This window comes from Lithobates pipiens, unplaced genomic scaffold (genome assembly GCF_037356315.1).
Source record: "Lithobates pipiens isolate NorthernLeopardFrog02 unplaced genomic scaffold, aLitPip1_a1.2 Scaffold_27, whole genome shotgun sequence".
Taxonomy (NCBI): Eukaryota; Metazoa; Chordata; class Amphibia; order Anura; family Ranidae; genus Lithobates; species Lithobates pipiens.
The window spans coordinates 45,966,505-45,989,001 of NW_027507788.1; the positions used below are offsets into that span (position 1 = coordinate 45,966,505).

General features: G+C 42.7%; 1 protein-coding gene across 1 annotated transcript; it reads left to right on the plus strand.

Moving 5' to 3' along the window:
• The first annotated feature begins 13,024 nt into the window (after positions 1 to 13,024).
• Positions 13,025 to 20,518, plus strand: BTG4 (BTG anti-proliferation factor 4). Its single transcript, XM_077456109.1, has 5 exons — positions 13,025 to 13,036; positions 14,257 to 14,470; positions 14,976 to 15,113; positions 18,683 to 18,881; positions 19,950 to 20,518. The coding sequence occupies exons 2-5, from the start codon at positions 14,298 to 14,300 to the stop codon at positions 20,178 to 20,180; spliced, it is 741 nt and encodes a 246-aa protein (XP_077312235.1). The 5' UTR covers positions 13,025 to 13,036; positions 14,257 to 14,297; the 3' UTR covers positions 20,181 to 20,518.
• Positions 20,519 to 22,497: the final 1,979 nt, after the last annotated feature.

Consider the following 22,497-nt stretch of genomic DNA (forward strand, 5'->3'; position numbering starts at 1 on the left):
CTAACCAAACACTGCCATGAAGACCAAGGAACTCTCCAAACAAGTAAGGGGCAATGTTGTTGAAAAGTAAAAGTCAGGGTTAGGTTATTAAAAAAATATCCAAATCCTTGATGATCCCTAGGAGCACCATCAAATTTATCATAACCAAATGGAAAGAATATGGCACAACAGCAAACCTGCCAAGAGACACACCAAAACTCACAGACTGGGCAAGGAGAGCATTAATCAGAGAGGCAGCACAGAGACATAAGGTAACCCTGGAAGAGGTGCAGAGTTCCACAGCAGAGACTGGAGTATCTGTACATAGGACGACAATAAGCCGTACGCTCCATAGAGTTGGGCTTTATGGCAGAGTGGCCAGAAGAAAGCCATTACTTTCAGCAAAAAACAAAATGGCACATTTTGAGTTTGCGAAAAGGCACGGAGGAAGGTGCTCTGGTCTGATGAGACTAAAATGTAACTTTTTGGCAATCAAAAAAAAAAACCCAACACATCACATCACCCAAAGAACATCATCCCCACAGTGAAACATGGTGGTGGCAGCATCATGCCGTGGGGATGTTTTTGAGCAGTCGGGACCGAAGGAGCTGGAGCAGTTTTGCAAGGAGGAATGGGCAAAAATCCCAGTGGTAAGATGTGGCAAGCTCATAGAGACTTATCCAAAGTGACTTGGAGCTGTGATAGCTGCAAAAGGTGGCTCTACAAAGTATTGACTGTAGGGGGGTGAATAGTTATGCACATTGACTTTTTCTTTTATTTTGTCCTATTTGTTGTTTGCTTCCCAATAAAAAAAAAAATACATCTTGAAAGTTGGGGGCATGTTCGGTAAATTAAATGAGGCAAATCCTCAAACAATCCATGTTAATTCCAGGTTGTGAAGCAACAAAACATGAAAAATGCCAAGGGGGGTGAATACTTTTGCAAGGCACTGCAAAACAATAAAGATTCTAGTCATAGTAATACAATTCAAGATAACGTTAACGAACAGATTTCGTATATATTGCGTTACCTTGCCACCATAATAAATGAAACCTCAAACATTCAACATGCTTCATTATCCCCTACTCCCTACCACCTTGTGCACCTATCAGTTCATATCTATGATCAATAAAAAGGCCTGGGTTTTGGGCTGCTAGGGTCTCTGAAATATGTGCCTCTAAACGCCTGCAATTATTTCTGGGTGTTCATGTAAATTGAGTTCTGGTATGCTTTACTATACATACATTTTTGTAAATAATCTTTCATACACATTTTATATTATACATGAATTTAAAATTAACATTATGTTATATTAAACATGAATTTTACATTAACATGATGTTATATTATACATGAATGTAACGTTAACATTATGCTATATTATATATGAATTCTATAATAACATTATGTTAATTATTACATACATTTTACATTATGTTATAACATACATACATTTGTGTAAATTATTTTTCATTCACAACTTTTATTATACATTAACTTAATATTAATATTATTTTATATTATACATGAATTTATGTAACTTTCTTTCATTCACATGTTTCATCCAGCAGGTGTCACTTTTGCCATTTCAATAAAACTAAAAGAACCTGAGATTCCAGAAATCTCTTCTTCAAAGGCAATACATTATTTTCCAAAAAGGAAAATCAAAGCAAAACAATCAGCAGCATATGTTTTGTTGCATTTTGTTCTTAGTCTAATAATTTATTTTCTGTTGTTTATAAAAAATGTGAAATCAAATATAATAATGTTGACTTTGTTTGAAAAAAAAGTGTAAAACGTAGAAAATATGTTAAAAAAATGCTAAAAAGTGGAAATATGTTGAGAAAAAATAAAATAAAAAATAAGCCCATTGCAAATGCAAGCTAATCCAAACAGATGATCATTTGTTGCTGTGATCGTCTCTTCACAAGTAATTGCAGAAAGCCGAAGAAAAACTGTAATGCCGCGTACACACAACCGGACTTTCCGGCAGACTAGGCCCGATGGAATCAGTCTGTTGGACAATCTGATTGTGAGTGGGCTAACACGATAATTTTTTATTAAAAAAATCTGACGGACCTAGAAATAGAACATATTTCAAATCTGTCCAACGGACTCAATTCCTATTGGGAAAACCAATCGTCTGTATGCTGGTCCGACATACCAAATACGACGCAAGGGCAGCTATTGGCTACTGGCTATTGAACTTCCTTTTTTAGTCCCCTCTTACGTCATCGCGTTAAAGTCCGTTCGTTCAGAAAGTCCATTGGAACTCCGCCGAAAGTCCGTCAGGAAGACTGTCGGACCTAGTCTGCCGGAAAGTCCGGTCGCGTGTACGCGGCATAACTGATGCTCACTGTGAGGTACACATGCAGTGTATGCATGGTGTACCTCGTGCAAGGGCTGTACTTACCTGCACAGGGATTGATTTTTATACACTACACTACACTTTTGATTTTCATTTTTTATTAAAGCAGTGTTTCAGCTGAAAATTTTTTTTTTTAAAGTGAGTGCGGCTTCACTGCCCGTTTCCTACTGCGCATGCGCGAGTCGCGCGGCGCTTTGTCAATGGGATGCGCTGTGTTAAGGAACACACAGTTCCCAGAACACAGCGCGCCCCATTACCCAGAAGACAACGCGATGAGGATGGGAAGACGAAGATCACCGAGGAGCAGGAAGAAGGCAGATTAGGAAGACTGCCTAGCAACAGGGATTTCTGACAAGGTAAAAAAAAAAATTTTTAAAATGTTTTTTTTTATTTTATTTTTAAGAATATTAATGATCTTTTTTTTTTAGGGTGGCCCTCCACTTTAAGTAGCATCTCAAATCTGGTCATGGGTCTTAAAAAGTCGTGCCTATAAAATGAGAGGCTAGGACTGATCACTAGGGATGGGCTTGGGCATGTTCAGACTAGGATCTGAACCCATGTGTGTGGGCCTGCCAAGTAGCTGTACTGGGGCAATCATCTGCATACTCCATCCCTCACCACCGTGTATAACAAGGAGTATTAAGCCTAGTACACACGGCGGTTCCATTGCTGGCAGGGGATTGTCTGTGGACAGACTGTTATCCTAAAATTTTTAAAGTTAGTACGCTCCTTTTGACAATTGTCGTCCAATTTTCCACCAACAAATGTTGGATGACAGGCTGGTAAATTTTCGGTGAACAACGGTTTGAGGTCAGATCTTCATATGGTCAGTACACAAATCCGTCACACAAAAGACGAAAGTACAAACAAGCATGCTCAGAATTAATGCTCGCCAAACGCAAAATTAGCAGAAGGGGCCCAAACGGTGGCATTTAAGAGCTGAAATTCCTCGTAGTACATCATCACTACGTTTGCGTTTGTGGCACGAGAGTTGTGTACCGTTAGTATGCAAGACAAGATCCTGACACACGCCATTTTGACAAAAATCAGATGCTCGGTTGGCCAACAGTCGTACTGTGTATGAGGCTTTAGGTTCTCCTCAAAATCCATACCAGATCCGGAGGGCCTGGTAAACATTGGGGGAGCACTCATGCTGTTTTTTTTTAATGCCAGCTCTTTAATAACCAGCAATTCACTGGTTGTTATGGACGTTGGTGGGTGCTGGCTCCTTAACAACCAGGAAACATTCCTTAAAGGGTTAGTTCATGTTTACAAAAAACTGCCTATGCTGGTAAAGAGTGTTTGTAAAAAAAAAAAAACATCCAGAATAATGTTCTTGCTACAGGTGTAGGCAACCTCATTCAGACCCCTTTCTCACCGAAACGCTAAAAAAACTGCCCATAAAACATTAGCATTTTTGCAGTGCTTTTGTGGCGTTAGCGATGTGTTTATTTCTAAGGTCACGTGTCTGGAAAAAAACATTTTGCAGCGATTTTAAAGCGGTTTTCGTGCGCTTTTCAGGCGTTTTTGAAGTGCTTTGTATTCATTTCAATGGAGAGGGGCATTTCTGAGACACTTTTTTAAGTTCTCCAAACGTGCTCCAAAGATGCTGCTTGCAGGACTTTTTTCACAGCCTCGCCAGTGTGAAAGTATCCATTGAAATGAATGGGAAGCAGTTTTCAGGAGCTTTTTAGGTGCTATTTTTAGAGCAAAAGATCCTGAAAGGTGCCTCAGTGTGACAGCCTGACTCATCCTGGGAGTCTCATCCTGACTGAAAGACTCCCAGGATGTTTCCAGGACGTTGCTAAATGAGGCCTACTTGTTACAGCTCACCTCCACTATCACAGGAGTGAGCTCTTTTTCTGATTCAAACCCCCTCACATGCTAGTTCTCTCCCCTGATGTAGTAGGTCTGAACTCAGCATTTTAGAGCCTCACTTAGCAACATTCTGGGAGTATTCCAGTCAGGCTTCATGTAAATGGCCTAAATCTATAGCAATGACATTATTCAACTTTAGTCAGAGCTACCCAGTTTGTTTTTATCTACAGTGGCCCCTTAAATTTTTCATGCCTGGACCACTACTTATTTAACCGCTTGCCAACCAGTGCACGACGATATACGTCAGCACAATGGCATGGCTGCACAATGTACAGGTACGTCCCATTTAAGAAGCGGCATTGTGGGCGCGTGTGTCCACCTGTGTCCCGCGATCGTGTCACAGAGTGGCAGAAGGGGGAGATGCCTATGTAAACAAGGCATTTCCCCGTTCTGCCTTGTTACAAGACAGAGATCTTCTGCTTCCTGTCATCAAGAGCAGTGATCGCCATCATGTCCTAGGTAGCCCATCCCCCCACAGTTAGAATCACTACCTAGGACACACTTAACCTCTTGATTGCCCCCTAGCGGTCAAACCCCTTCCCTTCCAGTGTAATTTATACAGTAATCAGTGCATTTTTATAGCACTGATTGCTTTATAAATGATAGTGGTCCCAAAATAGTGTTAAAAGTGTCCGATGTGTCCGCCATAATGCTGCAGTCACGATAAAAGTAGCAGATCGCTGCCATTACTACAAAAAAAAATTAATAATAAAAATGCCATAAATCTATTCCCTGTTTTGTAGACGCTATAACTTTTGCGCAATCTAGTTACTGATTACATTTTTCGTGTTCAATTAATCTATTTTTTTAAAGTTGATTAATCAACTAATTTCGATCAATTATAACGCACACACAGATCCAACTACTTTAAGCTGATCCCCTTGCATTGCAACTCTGCATTAGTCAGTGATAAATGTGGTATACACTTTATACAATCACCCAACTCTAGTTAGTTTCTACAATCCATGACTTAACTTCACAGTTCACACAAATACGTTTAAATTCAAACTGTAGCACTGACGTAAGTAATTTTTTTCCACAGTAGCGTGACAATCCCTCCCCCTTCGGTCCAACTAATCACTCTCGCCTTATGGCATGGACCCCTGTGCAAACTCTCAGGTCTCACCGCTTAAGTATAAGACTTCATTTTTGTGTTCAAACACAAACTACTCACATAAAGATGATAAAAACACAGCATATAAAGCCGACAATCATGTTAGTTCCATAGGGCAGCAGCGGGTGACGTCATGCATAGCTCCTCCCCCGTATGCGCTACTTTAAATCAGAACTTCAACGTCAACGGACTCCTCCCCCTTCCCTTTGTTAGCAGACGGAGGCACTTGGGGAAGGGGGGAGGTGTCCGGTGAAGTCGATGTCCGTGACATCCCTGGATCTCCGACGGAACTCCGTGAAGACCCAGAAGCTGGTGGAGAGGTGAGTACCGATCAAAAGAATTTTGATCGATCAAAAAAATGAATCGATTAATCGAGGAATTAATCTTTAATTTCCACAGCCCTAGCGCAAACCAATCAATATATGCTTATTGCGATTTTTTTTACCCAAAATATGTAGAATACTAAATATTGGCCTAAACTGAGGAAAAAAATTTGCTTTTTATAAATTTTTTGGGGATATTTATTATAGCAAAAAGTAAAAAATATTGCTTTTTTTTTCAAAATTGCCATTTTTGTTTTGTTTATAGCGCAAAAAAAAAAAATAAACACAGTCGTGATCAAATACCACCAAAAGAAAGCTCTATTTGTGGGGAAAAAAGGACGTAAATTTTTTTTGGGTGCAACGTTGCATGACCGCGCAATTGTCAGTTAAAGCGATGCAGTGCTGTGTCACAAAAAAGTGCTCTGGTCAGGAAGGGGGTAATACCTTCCAGGGCTGAAGGGGTTAACACATGCATTTATTTATTCATTTCCTTTAGTAAATTGACTATGCAGTTTTTTTTGTGGTATATATATATACTGAGCGTTTTGGGGTAAATACCACATAAAGGAATAATGAATTGACATTTTCAGTATCGCATGTGATATTTGGGAAAAATGTGTCACGTGACCAAAATACCGCATACGATATGCATTAGTGAATTGAGAAATACGTGTTTGAGTGCCTTTCACAATGAATGCCACCACAATGCCCATAGAGCAGGCACATTGCCATATATTGCTGAGATATGTCTTATGCCTCGTACACATGACCGGACTATCCGGCGGACTATCCGGCGGACTTAGTCCAGCGGACAACCCACCGCACTTTGCAGCGGAGGCCCACCATACTTTTCCGAGCGGACCTGCCCACACACGACCGGACTTTTCCGGCCTATGGCAGGAGTCCGCCGGACTTTTGAAATGAACGGACTTGCCCACACACGGAGAAATGTCCGCTCATTTTGAACGCAGCTCCAGGTAGACGGAACTAGCAAAGGAAGTCAATGTGACCGCCTCCATCGGCGAGATTGACACCTCGCTAGCCCCATTACCTGGTATGGACTTAAAGGGGAAGCCCTACGCCGAAAAAACGGCGTAGGGGTCCCCCCATAGTCCATTACAGACCCTTATCCAAGCACGCAGCCGAGCTGGTCAGGAAAGGGGGTGGGGACGAGCGCCCCTCGTGAGCCGTACCAGGCCGCGTGCCCTCAACATGGGGGGGGTGCTTTGGGGAGGGGGGCCCTACTGATGAGGACAAGGGCCTCTTCCCGACAACCCTGGCCATTGGTTGTCGGGGTCTGCGGGTGGGGGGCTTAACGGAATCTGGGAGCCCCCTTTATTAAGGGGGCCCCCAGATACCGGCCCCCCACCCTATTTGAATGAGTATGGGGTACGATGTACCCCTACCCATTAACCTGGTGAAAAAAGTGTAAATAAAAAAACACAGCACAAGTTTTTAAAATAATTTATTAGACAGCTCCGGTGATCTTCTGTCGGGGTCTTCTCGCCGGACTCCTCTGCTATCTTCTGCTCTTTTACTAGCTCTTTTACTAGCGGAGGAGCCCGTTTTTCTTCTTCATCGGCACCACCGTCAGGGGGTCTTCTTCCGACTTTGGGGTCTTGTCCCGCTCTTCAGGGGTCTTGTCCCCCTCTTTGGTTCTTCTGCCAGTCCTCCGCTATCTTCTTATAGCTCTTTTACTAGCGTTGGCCTGGTCTTCTGTCGCCGCTGCCTTCTTCTCCCTTGCAATGTTGACACGACGCTCTCTCTGGCCGCAATGGCAGGGAATGCGTTGTGTGGCGACTTATTTAGGGACAAGGGGCGTGGTCACTGGGGGAGGTCACATGGTGACCCCACCCCCTTATGATGTCACAGTCCCGGAGGATGCTGGGACTGTGACATCATAAGGGGGACGGGGTCACCATGTGACCTCACCCAGTGACCCCACCCCTTGTCCCTATACAACGCATCCCTCCCTGCCTTATTAAAGAGGGCTCCCGGATTCCGATAAGCCCCCCGCCTGCAGACCCCGACAACCAACGGCCTTGTCAACATTGGGACAAGGTGCTTTGGGGTAGGGCCCCCCTTTCCCCAAAGCACCCCCCATGTTGAGGGCACGTGGCCTGGTATGGCTCGGGGGGGGGTGCTCGTTCGTCCCCACCCCCTTTCCTGACTCCGGGCTGCGTGCTCGGATAAGGGCCTGTATGGACTTTGGGGGGACCCCACAGCGCTTTTTCGGCGTAGGGCTTCCCCTTTAAGTCCATACCAGGTGACGGGGCTAGTGGGGTGTCAATCTCGCCGATGGAGGCGGCAAATTTGACTTCCTTTGCTAGTTCCGTCTACCTGGAGCCGCGTTCAAAATGAACGGACTTTTCTTGGTGTGTGCGCAAGTCCATTAATTTCAAAAGTCCGGCGGACTAGCACACAGACGGGCGGATTGTCTGGCGAACTCTGGTCCGCCGGACCAAGTCCGCTGGATAGTCCGATCGTGTGTGCGCGGCATTACACTTTTTGCTCCCATTGCTGCAATACACATATATCAACGGGCCCTCAGTGTAACTGCCACTGATGCTGGGCAGCTTTGCCTGTTGCAGTTGATAACTGATAACTGATCATTCAGAACTGGAAGAACTGCCAGGCTGGACAGGTAATAAAACTATACTCTAAGGGGGTCTCTGGAAAAACAAACAATGCTGTGTTAATGCTAGTGTCATTTTTTAATTTCTGCCTATGGGTACATTTTAAGGCCTCCTTTACACCCGTCTGCTGATTTTCGGTATATTACATTTATGCGCATTGCATTAAGGCAGCCCATTCATGTGAATCGACTGCAAATGCTCCACAGGGCACATAACACCAACCATTAACCCTTTACTGTGATGCAGTACACCAGAGTGCAAAGATAGTTCACATGTGTGCTTTATGGTGCATTGAAATGCACTCGGGTTGAGGTGCACTGGTACATTGGGGAGCCGCTCAAAATAAATGGGACCCCCTCCTCCCCATGGATCATGCACAAAACCATGTTACTTATTTGTGTGAGATTATGAATGTCTGTGAGTCAGGAGAGAAAAGTTAGTGCACCAAATCTCTGTACACACTATTTTGCATTCAGGCTGGGTTCACACCTATACGATATGGATGCAGGTTTCCCCGCATTCAATTCGCATTACAGGAGAATGTGACCTGCTCTCAATGGAGCTGGTTCACACAGGTCCGGGGCGGCCGCGGTCCACATTTGGAAAGGGTTCTGTGTGTCTTTGGCTCTGAATCAGGTCTGAATTCAGGCAGAAAATTGGATCTGATTCGCACCTAAATCGGTGGACAGGGACGTATCGGACCCCCCTGCAGTGAGCCATGGCCGCAGCAAGTGTGAACCCGGCCTAAAGGACTAAAGGCTAATGCTTGTTTCCAGCGCTAGTAACACACTTAAGCATGATTTGCGGTTTACACACACACAGCCTTTGCCTCCCCTCTGAAAAGTGACTTGTGGTGGTTCATGGTGGTTCACTTTTCAGAGGTGTTTAACAGACAACTGGGAGATTATATACACTATATTACCAAAAGTATTGGGACACCTGCCTTTACACTCACATGAACTTTCATTAGGGTGACCAGATGTCCCCGGTTTCAGGGGACAGTCCCCGGATTGAGGACACTGTCCCCGGACCAAGTCTGTCCCCGGTTTTGTCCCCGGATTTGACTTCAACAGGAGCTGGGGCAATTTTCAAAGACAGTGCAGTATAAAAAAAATCTGAATTACACCCCCCCCCCCACTCCTACTAGCTTAGGGGGTGTATTTTTTTCATTATCTGTGTCCCTTTCTGATGATGATGTGCTGCTCAGAGCGGATAGACTATTTCTTCAGTTTCCGGCACATGCCCATTCAGCTCCGCTCACATGTTCTTCTGCCTTGGCTCAAATCCCGGCCAGCCGCCTGCTTGATTATCTCCTTGCCTTCCCCGGCAGAGTCATTTTCCTCCGATCCCCACCCAGTAGTACCCGGGGCCCGGAGAGTGAGACCTGTCGCCGGATTTCATTTTAAAAATCTGGTCACCTTAACTTTAATGGCATCCCAGTGTTAGTCTGTAGGGTTCATTATTGAGTTGGTCCACCCTTTGCAGCTATAACAGGTTCAACTCTTCTGGGAAGGCTGTCTACAAGGTTTAGGAGTGTGTCTATGGGAATATTTGACCATTCAAACTGGCCTGCACAGAGTCCTGACCTCAACCCGATAGAACACCTTTTGGGATGAATTAGAGTGGATACTGCGAGCCAGGCCTTCTCATCCAACATTAGTGCCTGACCTCACATATGTGGTTCTGGAAGAATGGTCAAACATTCCTATAGACACACTCCTAAACCTTGTGGACATCCTTCCCAGAAGAGTTGAAACTGTTATAGCTGCAAAGGGTGGGCCAACTCAATATTGAACCCTACAGACTAAGACTGAGATGTCATTAACCACTTGCTGCCCGCTCTCATTCTGGGTGGACGTCATATGACAGCGCACTCAAATGGCCTCTTCCACGCACCTGTGGGGGCACGCAGCATGGCGATCGTGGTTGCGCTGTGTTGCTAGGACATGGCGTAACCCTGATCTCTGTAAAGAGCCGCTGTAATCACGCTGGTCACATGTAAACAAGTGGCGGTAATCGTCGCTCCTCGCCTCACACTGACAGTGTGTGGTGAGGAGAGCCGATCAGGGGACAGTGAGAGATGTAATTAGGGCACTGATGATCGGTGCCTTGATTACATTAGAGCGTCACCAGTGCCAGCAGTCAGTGCACATGAGTGATGCCCGTCAGTGCTGGCTATTAGTGCTGCCCATCAATGCCCATCAGTAAAGCCCAACAATGCCCATCAGTAAAACCCATCAATGCCGCCTATTCATGCCACCTATCAGTGCCAACAATTGCAAGCTATCAGTGCCCGTCAGTGCCACCTTTCAGTGCCCATCAGTGCCACCTATCAGTGCTCATCCATGCCACATATCAGTGCCACCTATCAGTGCCCATAAGTGCAGAATGTTAGTGCCTCCTCATCAGTGCCACCTAATCTATGCCCATAAGTGCCACCTCATCAGTGCTCATCAGTGTCGCCTCATCAGCGCACATCAGTGAAGGAGAAAAATTACAAAATATACTGAGACAGAAACTAAGAAAACTTTTTTTTTTTCAAAATTGTTGGTCTTTTTTTTTTGTAAAAAATAAAAATCGCAGCAGCGATTAAATACCACCAAAAGAAAGCTCTATTTGTGTGAATAAAATCATAAAAATGTCACATGTTTACAGTGTAGCAATTGTCATTCAAAGTGTGACAGCGCTGAAAGCTGAAAAATGTCCTGGCAGGAAGTGCCCTGTAGGTAAGTGGTGAAAGTTTAAGTGTGTGTAAAGGAGGGCATCCCAATACTTTTGGTAATATAGTGTATATCTCCTCTTCATGCCTTTTTTTTACCCTAAAAACCCCCACAGCTGTGCCCAGCTGCCTTTTCAGCTTGTGGCAGGTGATAAAACCATAGCCATCTCCTTGGCAGCAAGTGTAAATGAGCCCTTATGGAGCTTGCTGATGACAGCCACAGTAGAACATTTTTCATGAGGTTTCATGCAGCTTTTTTTTTTTTTTTAATGAGGAAGTAAACCCTGATGAGTTTACTTCCTATTTGATTTCCTGCAAAGGTAAAGCATAATGGACTACTATGCATCGCATAATAGCCCATTATGTGTCACTTACCTGACACAGGAGCCAGCGATGTCACCGCTGTCCCCTGTAGATCCGAGCGTCCATCTTCTTGGTGGGTCTCGCTGCTCCGGTGCTGTGATTCGCCGGAGCAGCGATGATGTCACTCCCGCGCATGCGCACAGGAGCCGACACTCGCGACATATCGCCGCGATCTGCAGCTTACCCAGTGCGCCTGCGCGCCGCTGTCTTCAGGTAAATATCTCCTAAACCATATAGGTTTAGGAGATATTTCTTGGACCTACAGGTAAGCCTTAATCCAGGCTTACCTATAGGTCAAAGTGGTTTGTAAGGGTTTACAACCACTTTAATGGTGCAGGGTTACAGAATCTCCTTATCAGAGTGATCTCGGACACAAGTCTGCACCCACCTGAGATAACTAGGACACTGTCATAGGTGTTGGAGGTGTCCCCTGCCCTGCATGTATACAAGGTATGTGTATGTATGTGGCTGTGGGGAGGGGAATGCCTCCGCTGCCTGTGATTGCCAGCTTCCTGGTGGCACAGCTCACGTGGGTTTGAACTAAACCTAAGCTCATCCTTGCTCCTTAGAACTATTCTGTACTAGTTTTGTACTAAAAATCAGTCCCTGGTTATTTTACATGTTTGTAAACCGTATTGCTCTATGAGTGGAGGGTGTACTTGGAAACTGGAGAAGTAAAAAAAAAAAAAAAAAAAAAGATTAAAATGATTATGTGCAAGCTAATAAATCCAACATCTAATTCTAACATATGGACAGAAAGTATTTCACTTCAATAACAAGGAAAGAAATTTGCTTTTGCAATTGTATCACTAAGACTCCATGCACACTGAAGCTCAAAAAAGCTTTTTCTGGACGCCAGATTGCTGGCAGAAAACGCTGGTTGAAAAACGTGCTTTTAACAGCGTTTTGTACTAGCGTTTATGAGCGTTTAAAAAAAAAACGCCCAAACTCCAATAAACTGCAGTTTATGAGCTCCAGTGTGCATGGAGCCTAATTCTTACTATTTACATTCTTACTATTTACATTAATGCATAGAAAATTCTACTGATCCTAATGCTTTAGGCTCCATGCACACTGGAGCTCATAAACTGCAGTTTATTGGAGTTTGGGTGTTTTTTTTTAAAAGCCCATAAACTCCACTCTATGTTAGCCTATGTGTCCATGCACATGTGGAAGTTTTTTTAGCTTTATTGCCATTGAAATTTGCATTCAAAGTGACGTTTTTCACTGCCAAAAAACGTCAAACGCAGATAAACGCTCATAAACACTCATAAACACACGCTAATTCTGCATTCTATTTTTTCAATGCATTGCGGGAGTTTGGAATGCACTGTGGGATTTTTGGAGTGTCCTCTGTGTATTTTTATTGAAAACGCCCATAAACGCTCATGAACGCTAGTACAAAACGCTGTTAAAAGCAAGTTTTTCAACCAGCGTTTTCTGCCAGCAATCTGGCGTCCAGAAAAAGCTTTTTTGAGCTTCAGTATGCATGGAGCCTTACAAGGTTTGCTTTGGTTCTCTGGTCTGGAATTGTACAAGAGTTAATTAACTAATGTCATGTGTATCAGGGACACCTGCATTAGGCTGAATCCACATCCCAGCCTATTTAAACCCCAGCTAGAGGTGGGAGTTGTAAGAGTATAAGCTTGATTTCAGGTGAGTAGGATGGCCTTGGGCTAGAGTAGGCTGTGATTCAAATGGCTGGCTTTTTCTTCTTCTTTTTTTTTTTTTTAGTTGTCGGGGGAGAGAATATATATATATATATATATATATATATATATATATATTGCTTTGTGAAAACTATAAGCTGCCCCCAGTATAATGGTGGTAAATGGTGTGGTTGTGTGCCCCAAACAACATAATATATTGTAGGTAAATGTCCTGTTAAAGGGATGTTGGCAGTGCAATTAGTAATTAAATATAATATGTTGCCAACAACCAAGAATAGACAGCTTTATTCTTTTGTGCTCTAACCTTGACTGAATTTTTCATACTGGTTTCTGCAGGTGATCCCTGGAACAGCCCCCCCCCCCCCCCTCCCCCTGACTTTGTTTAAAATGGGGGGGGGGGGGGGGGTAATACTAGTATCAATGGGTGACTTTTTTTGGGTTCCTTGTCCTAATTAATGCCTACTGGCTTCTGTGTTGCTTGTGTCAACCTGTTAATGCATGTTTCCAACCCATAGTGTTGGTATCTAGTATTTGGTTAAGTTCTTACTTGGTCTGCAGAGCAAATTGTGGTTGTATTATGGAGTTTTTGGGTACCTGAAGGTATAACTCCTGCTTTCTGCCCCTAAATTACTTGTAATCCTGCATACTGTGGTTCAACCCATGCTTTCATGAAACTAGTATATCTATGTTGGAACCATGCTAATATATAATAAAAAAAAAAAAAAAAAAAGTGTGGAGATGGGCTACAATCCTTAAATCGATCTCTGTAATTTTAATGGGTAACTCCTCGGGGGGGGATGTAATATCAACTTATAGCCCATAAAATTGTATGTGCTATAATTACAATTGCTTGTAACTGGATATTCTAAATGGCTGCATGGATGCCCCCCAGAAATTACAAGATTTGGGGAATCCTCTGCAACATTTTTTTTTTATGCAAAATTTTCCCAAAGGGATATAGACCCTGCCATTTCCTCATACAACTCATAGTTGTGAGTAATGTATTACATGCAGGTCTGGTGGTGACCATGTATGTTCGTGTTTTTTTTTTTTTTTTCTATCCCCAGACCAGCCATAAGACAAAAAAAGTTAACCTTTAAATGTTCATACAACATTGTAAATTTGTAGGGGTAAACCAGTCTTGTGTTAGTTCCCTTGCATAATGGGTATGGTTTTATGATTCCCCCATGGATTTTGTTTTCTTAGCTGTTTTCCAACATCCTGTGTCACAATAAGACTATCCTACCATGAAAGAAGAAATTGCTGCCACAGTAGTCTTTATCACAATGCTTGTGAAGAAGCACAGGAAGCTGAGCAAGCAGAAAATTGAAAAATTTGCAGCTAAACTGACCACCATACTATTTGCAAGATATAAATCTCATTGGTATGTAGAAAATCCCACCAAAGGACAAGCTTTTCGGTAAGTTGTGTATATTTAAGTTTAACTGAGAGATTATGTACAATTACAGGCTTCCATGAACTTCATTGACTATAATAATGAATTTACAGATATTTTGCCAAGTCACAAAACAGTCCTTAATTGCATTTCCATGGGTTGCAAGTCCTGGGACCCTGCCCATTAGCTTTGTGGTTGATGCATGTGTGTAATTACCTGGCACCTGAGAAATTCTTATTTGAAAAGAGAATTTGTTGTTGTCCTCTAAACCCTTCAATGTTTGAGTAAATGTCATGATCTCACAGAAGGGTTAATCACCCTTTTACTGATGCCTTAATGTCTATGGTCTCCAGTGGTGGTTTGCAGGCCTTAACCACTAGAGCTTGGCGTCTTGCTGGCTGTTAAAATGAAAGCAAAAGATTAGATGCAGTTAACTAAGGAGTTAGAAGTCTGTTTTAACAGTGGTTTAACTTTTATCTTTTGCGCAGTATAACACTTTTTTTATTTATATTTTTTTTCTTCTCCCAAGATGCATAAGAATAAACAAGTGTCAGAGTGTTGACTCTGTCTTGGCACAAGCATGTGCAGAAAGCAATGTAGATTATGACGATCTTGGACTGCCGAAAGAAATGACTATCTGGGTGGATCCATTTGAGGTTTGCTGCCGGTAGGTGTTGCTTCTGTTTTTTTATTTTATTTTTTTTTTTTGCGTGTCACTAGCTTAGAACCATCCATACAATCAAACTAGGCATGGGCACACAATTTGTTAACTAAGGAGTAGCAACTGCTAACCACTTGACGGGTTTACTCCCTTCATGACTAAGATTTTTTTTTTTTTTTATTCTGCACTGCTACTTTAACTGGCAATTGCTCAGCCATGCAACACTGCACTTTTTTTTAAATCCTGTTGGGTTTTATATTTTTGCTAGATAAAACAAATCCCAAAATGTTAAGACTTGTTCCTGCACAAACCTTTTTGTCATAACTTTAGGCCAGAATATCTTGCTACGTTTCTTTAAATACCCAGCTAAGTTTAGTCTGACACTTGAGTCTACATATGATGTACAGCAGGGATCTGCAATTAGTGGACCTCCAGCTGTTGCAAAACTACAAGTCCATCATGCCTCTGGGTGTCATGCTTGTGGCTGTCAGTCTTGCTATGGCTCATGGGAATTGTAGTTCTGTAACAGCTGGAGGTCTGCTAACTGCGTATCCCTGATATACTGTATACATTTAAAAATTGCTTATTCCTGATATACTGACTGTCTTATATCTTGGGGCCCTTAAAATGCCAAGACAGTACAAATTACCCCTTTTTGTAAAGTAAACCAGGGTGTCAGTTTAAACTTTAACAGTGCTGTCATGAATGGCTTTCATTCATCACCACTTTCTTACCATTGTGTTTGGCTACATCTAATCACATGGTGCTGTGGCCCAATGGCAGTATCACAATGGTAAAGTCATGAATGGAAGCAATTCATGACATCATTGGGCATAGCGTTCACATGAGATCCTGGATGCTCAAGGCATTTGGCATCTGGCTGCTGAGATCTGCTGTGTTCACCAGACACAGCAGTCATGGGATCGTGCCTCTGGGAGCACCAGTGTGCATATCGGTACATTGCGGTGCCTGCAGCTGCCACCTACTCTAAGTATTTTCAGAAGGTTCAATTAAAGTGCGTTAACTGGTCTTAAATTAGGTAATGCAATGATCACTTTCATAAGTTCCATGAATCTTTTTAAGACAGAACTCAACTGATCGGAGCACCAAAAACTGAAACCACTATTTTTAATATTCAAAGCAAAATTGTGCACCCCTTCGTCTCCTTTTACGAAATCGTTGACTAAAATCCTAACATTTCTAGCGTTGCTATCTTGAGTAACGGCAGTTGATTTACTTCCTGGGATCCATCTGCGCTTGCATGCAGACAAAGCCCAGCCCCTCTTCCAGACAAAAGGGGGGGGGAATGCCCATGAAGACTCCTAGAATATAATGTAATTCTGGCCTATCCCAGAAACCAGGAAGTCTGAAATTTAAAAAAGTTTAAACAAGTCAATATAAATTTCTAGCACTTTATATACTGAAGCTAGCCTAATTGTTAAAAATGATTAATGTTTATTTGGGCTTCACGTTATTTGTCACAATTAATCCTTGATGGGTAACATTTGCATGACGGGCAACTATTAAAAGTATTTTTTTTCAGGCAAATGTCAGTCAAGGGATCCTCAAGTGCTGATGTACAAGAAGGCAAAATGTGTGTGGCTAGATCTGTTTCCCTAGCTCATGCAAACTCATTTAAAGCAAGAGTAAACTCTGCTTTGAGTTGTACCTACAGGTAAGTCTAGAATGAGGCTTGCCTGTAGGTACAGTAAAAATCTAAATTTATGAGAATTTGTAGTGTCCAGTGATGTCACTGAAGTGTGCTGTCCACTGACTGCACTGTGATATGACAATGAATCTTGTGGGAGTGACTGTCATGACCCTGGAAGCAGTGATGGCATACTGCTAGAGGGCTTTGTGTTAGGGCAAGTCTGCAGTGCATACTAGCGCATTATGACTTGCACCCTCCGGGGGGGGGGGGGGGTTCCCCTTTATTACTGCTTTAAAGACCATGAAGGTTGAACAGAACAGCTCAATGTTTAGTAACATTTGGGTTACAACATAAGATTGTAATAAATAATAGTTGGTGTTGCGCTCCAAATAAACAAACAAGGATGCCAGTAAACTAAAATAAACTAACTACAGTGCCTAAACAGCAATAAATAGTAAATGAATAAACTACGTGCATAAATAAACTCAGTGTATATATCCACTTTGGTGCAGTGCATCAAACGGTGCACTAAACCTAATGTAAACAGTAACAGATCAAGTGCTATGTGAAATCAAAAATAGCGGTGGAACAGCGTGCAATAGCAATGAGAAAAAAAAAAATATTATAATATATAATATATTATAATATATAATATAATATATTATATTATATTATATATTATAATATATTCTTAATAGTGCAACTTAATAAAGTGCAATAACAATCGGTGTATCAAAAGTGCTGAAAATAATAATCAAAATCCAAACGCACATCAAAAATGTGCTCTAGAGCATAACCATCCAAAAGGTGCTCTGAGATATCACATCAAATAATAGTTGACTATGATCATGCAAAATGTGAGTCCATTCAGTGGTAAACGAATCAATGTCCTGCGTGACAAAAAAAAAAAGGGGGGGTAATTCCACCGGTGCTCCTGTGAATCTTGTGTTCACACAATAGGTGCAGTAACTACCTTACTGCTGTAAGGTAAACAGCATTCCAAGAGACACTTGCTATCCGCTGGTGTGGGTTTAGTAAATGGTTTTACTCTGGACACTCAATCACCATATGCATATAGTATCATAGAGGGAAGGAAGGGGAACACTCCAATAGTGAAGTATGTATTCACAATTTCGATTTATTCAAATAAGAAAAAAGCTTGGGTACTCACATTTAAAAAAAAATATAAAATGTACAATTACAAAACGAACGAGCACCGCGCTCGTACTCCGGACGTCACTTCCGGTGTCCTCACTCTCCAATAGCGTTCCTACGCGTATCGTCATGTGACTTCATCAGGGAAGGCCCCCCTTTTTTATTTATTTTTTGGTCACGCAGGACATTGATTCGTTTACCACTGAATGGACTCACATTTTGCATGATCATAGTCAACTATTATTTGATGTGATATCTCAGAGCACCTTTTGAATGGTTATACTCTAGGGCACATTTTTGATGTGCGTTTGGATTTTGATTATTATTTTCAGCACTTTATGCACTTTTGATACACCGATTGTTATTGCACTTTATTAAGTTGCACTATTAAGTGTTTTACAAGCTTTACATCCTTGTTTGTTTGGAGCGCAACACCAACTATTATTTATTATCACTTATTTTGGGGAGGGTTATCACCCCTGCCGGTGTTTTGCTGCAACCATAGTCTTTATTTTTACTTTAGAGCACGTAGTCTGGCGCGAGAATACTTTATACCTTTACAACATAAGATTGTATTCATGATGGCTTTAAGAAAGTGTTATAATATTGTTGCATACTAGGATGACTGTAGTATAATCTTGCCCCTTCAGGGGGGAATTGGGTTATGTGCAGGCATCGGCTTTGAGATGGCGTTCTGATATTCATTGGGGTTTTTTTTTTTTTTTTTTTTTTTTTTTTGTCATATATTAATGTAGCCCTTTCCTTCCAGGTATGGAGAGAAAAATAACCCTTTTACAATTGCCAGCTTTGTGGGAAAAAGTGACTTCAATGTGTCTAAACGGATTAGCACAGCTGTTCTGAAAGCAACTTCAGATTACCATTCTGGTACATCTTCTTCTGATGAGGAGACCACCATTAAAGAGCCAAAGACTATTCCTACCGTAAGCAACCCCAACAGCATCTACCAGGTATATATTGTATTTGTGCATATTGGCGGAAGTGCTGAGCAAGCCTAGATTTGATTATGCTTTTTGTATTTAAACATGCTGGATTGTATCTGCTAGTTGGGGCCATAAACGCCTTAGCTCATTGTACCTAAACCTGGGAAGATTTTAGAGACCACTTACCCCTTCATGCCATCTGTTTTTTAAATGTCTGTCTTCTAGGATTAAAAATGGCAACTTGACATGCATGGCATAACTGTGTTAAACACTCCCCCCCCCCCCCCCTGCTGTAGGCTACTATGAGAATGCCTACTGAGTTGAGATGAAATTTCAAAGGTTAACATTTTTGGTGGCAAAGTGGTCAGGGTATTGAAACCAGACATGACGTTGTCAGGATATTAAGCCACTGCGTGCCCCCGGGGAGTTCATTGCAATGATCGTTGTGTCAGACTGACACACCAATTCCGATCTGGGGGGGGGGGGGGGTCTCTGCTGATTATCAGCACAGCTCCATTCTTCCTCCCCTGAGGATGCCCACACTGGACCACCAGGGATGCCAATCGGTGCCCACAATGGGCATAATTTGGCACTGGAATCTCAGTGCTGCCTTGCCAGTGCAGCCCCATCAGTGAAGGAGAAAACCAACTTGCTTATTTACAAAGATATAGATATATATTATATAATTTTTTTATTTAGCAGAAAATCCCAGAGGTGATCAAATGGCACCAAAAGAAAGCTCTATCTGTGGGAACAAAATGATAAAAATTTTAGTTGGGGTACAGTGTAGCATGACCGCGCAATTGTAATTCAAAATGCAACAGCACTGATATTTGGTCTGGGCAGGAAGGTGTAGAAGTGCCCTGTATTGAAGTGGTTAATCTTCAATGAACGTCCAAAATCCTAAACTTAAGTATAAAAAGTAGGTATACAGAACCCGCTGGGGTATCCTAAATTGGTTAGGACATTAAAATATCTGGTTTGGTTGGTAACTAGCTTTTGGACATGGTTCTATACTTTACTGAATATGCTTGTTCATGATTTGGGACTGGTTTCACAACTTGTCTTATTTAACCTGATCTTTCTGTTGTGCAGTGTACAGACTACAATCAATCTCTACAGCCTTGGTCCCAGTTTCCTCGTAGAAAGAACTACCAAAATGATGGGTACCATCAGCAGCAGTCTACAGCCTCCTATTTTCCACAAAGCTATCCTCCACAAAACAAACACTACAAACACCCCAGGCAGTCTGCTGTATTTTCAGGTCCTCGCATTGACCGTTACCACTGGGTAAACAAGATGGTAACACAAAGAAAATCACTTTAGAAGAAAAATCTGTGCTTGTCTTTTTAAAGTTTTATGAAAAGATTTTATTTATAATTTTATTTGTATGTATGTGGCTACAACTAATGCACTGACATTTTTTTGTCTTTTAAAAAAAAACAAATAAATTAACCTCCTGACTTTTTTTTAATTCTGTGTGGAATAACTTGGTTATGTTAATTTGGGGCATGGCACTTGTAAAGAACCCGGAAAATGGGTCTAAAACATTGTAACTGTTTACAACACTTCACTTGCATTGTAAAAGTCTGCTCTGATGACACTGTAAGCTTAAAACTGAAACTATTCACTGTTGCACATAAAGATCTTTCAATTTTGAAAAACCAGAGACTCGGTCAGTCCTTTCCTCCATGAATGGAGTACTGATTATGAGTTGAGACAGAATGGTCTGCTCATTCTAAAGCCTAGTGTGCTGAAACTGTCCCATGTTCAGGACATGTGTACTGCTGTCCAACAGAAGTAAGTTTAACTGGCTGCTTTTTCAACATCTTGCTTAAAGTGGTTGTAAACCCTTAAAAACCACTTTGACCTACAGGTAAGCCTAGATTAAGGCTTACCTGTAGGTCCAAGAAATATCTCCTAAACCTATACGGTTTAGGAGATATTTGCCCAAAGACAGGCACTGCTGTCTACGGCGCATGCACCGTAGAAATCGGCGCACTGAGCGCTGCATTTCCAACAACGGAGCTGCCGCGCGTGTCGGCTCCCGTGCGCATGCGCAGGAGTGACGTCATCGCGGCTCCGCCGAATGACAGCGGAGGAGCTGCGAGACCCCACCGAAAAGATGGATGTGCCGGACTACAGGGGACAGCGGTGACGTCGCTGGCTCCTGTGTCAGGTAAGTGACACATAATGGACTACTATGCGATGCATAGTAGTCCATTATGCTTTGCGGGGAATGAATGAGGAAGTAAACCCATTAGGGTTTACTTCCTCTTTAAGCCAGCATTCAATCGGCACTTGCAACAATTGGCTGCAAGCACTGATCAGTGAATTCTGATGTGATACAATCACTCATTGGGAGTGATCCCTGTATCCCATTGCTGCATTTGATTCAGGCATAGGTTGTTTCTTTCCCATACATCATGGGACACACTTAAGCTGCTAATTACCTACTGTAGCCTAATCTGGGCACAGATTTGCATCCATATGCAACTACAGCCACACCTGTTTGTCAGGACAATGTGCACACATCCCAGCGCACAGCCAGCTTATTTAAGCGGTTTGTCAAGCATGTGGTGCTTCCAGAAGGCAGCTGGGAACAGACAAGGCATTTGCAGCGGTTCATTTCTCCTTAGCTGGGTCACCAGGTGCTTGGCAGGATTGTGGCATAAGGGCTTGGTGAGCCCTACTAAAGGGTCTCCCTTCTGAGGCGTGTTAATACTACACCCATGAGTGGGGCTAAGACTACAGGGAAGGGCTCACCTATGTCAGTAGCTCCTGATGATGAACCTAGTGACATCCCTAGTGCTATATGCCCTGAAAAACCAGAGGCTTCTGAGCCACTGTGCCTATCTGCTATTGTGCCTACAGTTAACACTACTGCTTCATCCTTGGTGATAATGGGTGAACAGTCATCGACCCTAGCCGAGTTAGAGCACATGATTGCCTCCATCCCTCAGGGTGGCAAGAACCATGACAGATTTAATCCCCAGAGTCTCCTAGTTTGGTGAAGGAATGGGTTAAGGATGGGCAAGAGCTAAAAGCCCAGTATTCTGTGGAGCGCCAGGCAGATGAGTCTGCTTCTGAGCAATCTGGACAAGAGATCCAGTTGGTGTGCCTCTCAGTTGAAGAGGCTTTTGATCCAGAATCTTACCAAGATGATTCATTCTGAGTTTTTAAGTTGCCTCTAGCAGAGGTTAAAAAGCGCTCTCCCGGACTCTTCAGGCTGCACAGGCTTTCCCCCTTATACCCACTGTTGGAACAGGTGGTGTATGCTGATTGGGAACATCCTGATCCAATTTTTTTTTTTTTTTTTTTTTTTTTTTATATTCTGTACATGTGCAGACTTTTGTGGCTTAAGAACTGGTCAGCTGAGAAGTTATTCACAGGTTTCCCCTCTTGGGGAATGTTTGACTTGGACAAATACATCCAAAAGATTTCTGGAGGGAAGAGCTCTCTACTTAGCATACTAGTTCATTATGAATAACTTGCCTGAGAACAAAGCCCCTGAAGCGGTCCTCCGTCTTCATCTTCGCCGCTGCCATGGATCCCGGAGCGACTTCCGAGTCTCGCGGCTCCAGCGCTGTGATTCTCCGGAGCTGCGATGACATCACTCCCACGCATGCGCACGGGAGCTGAC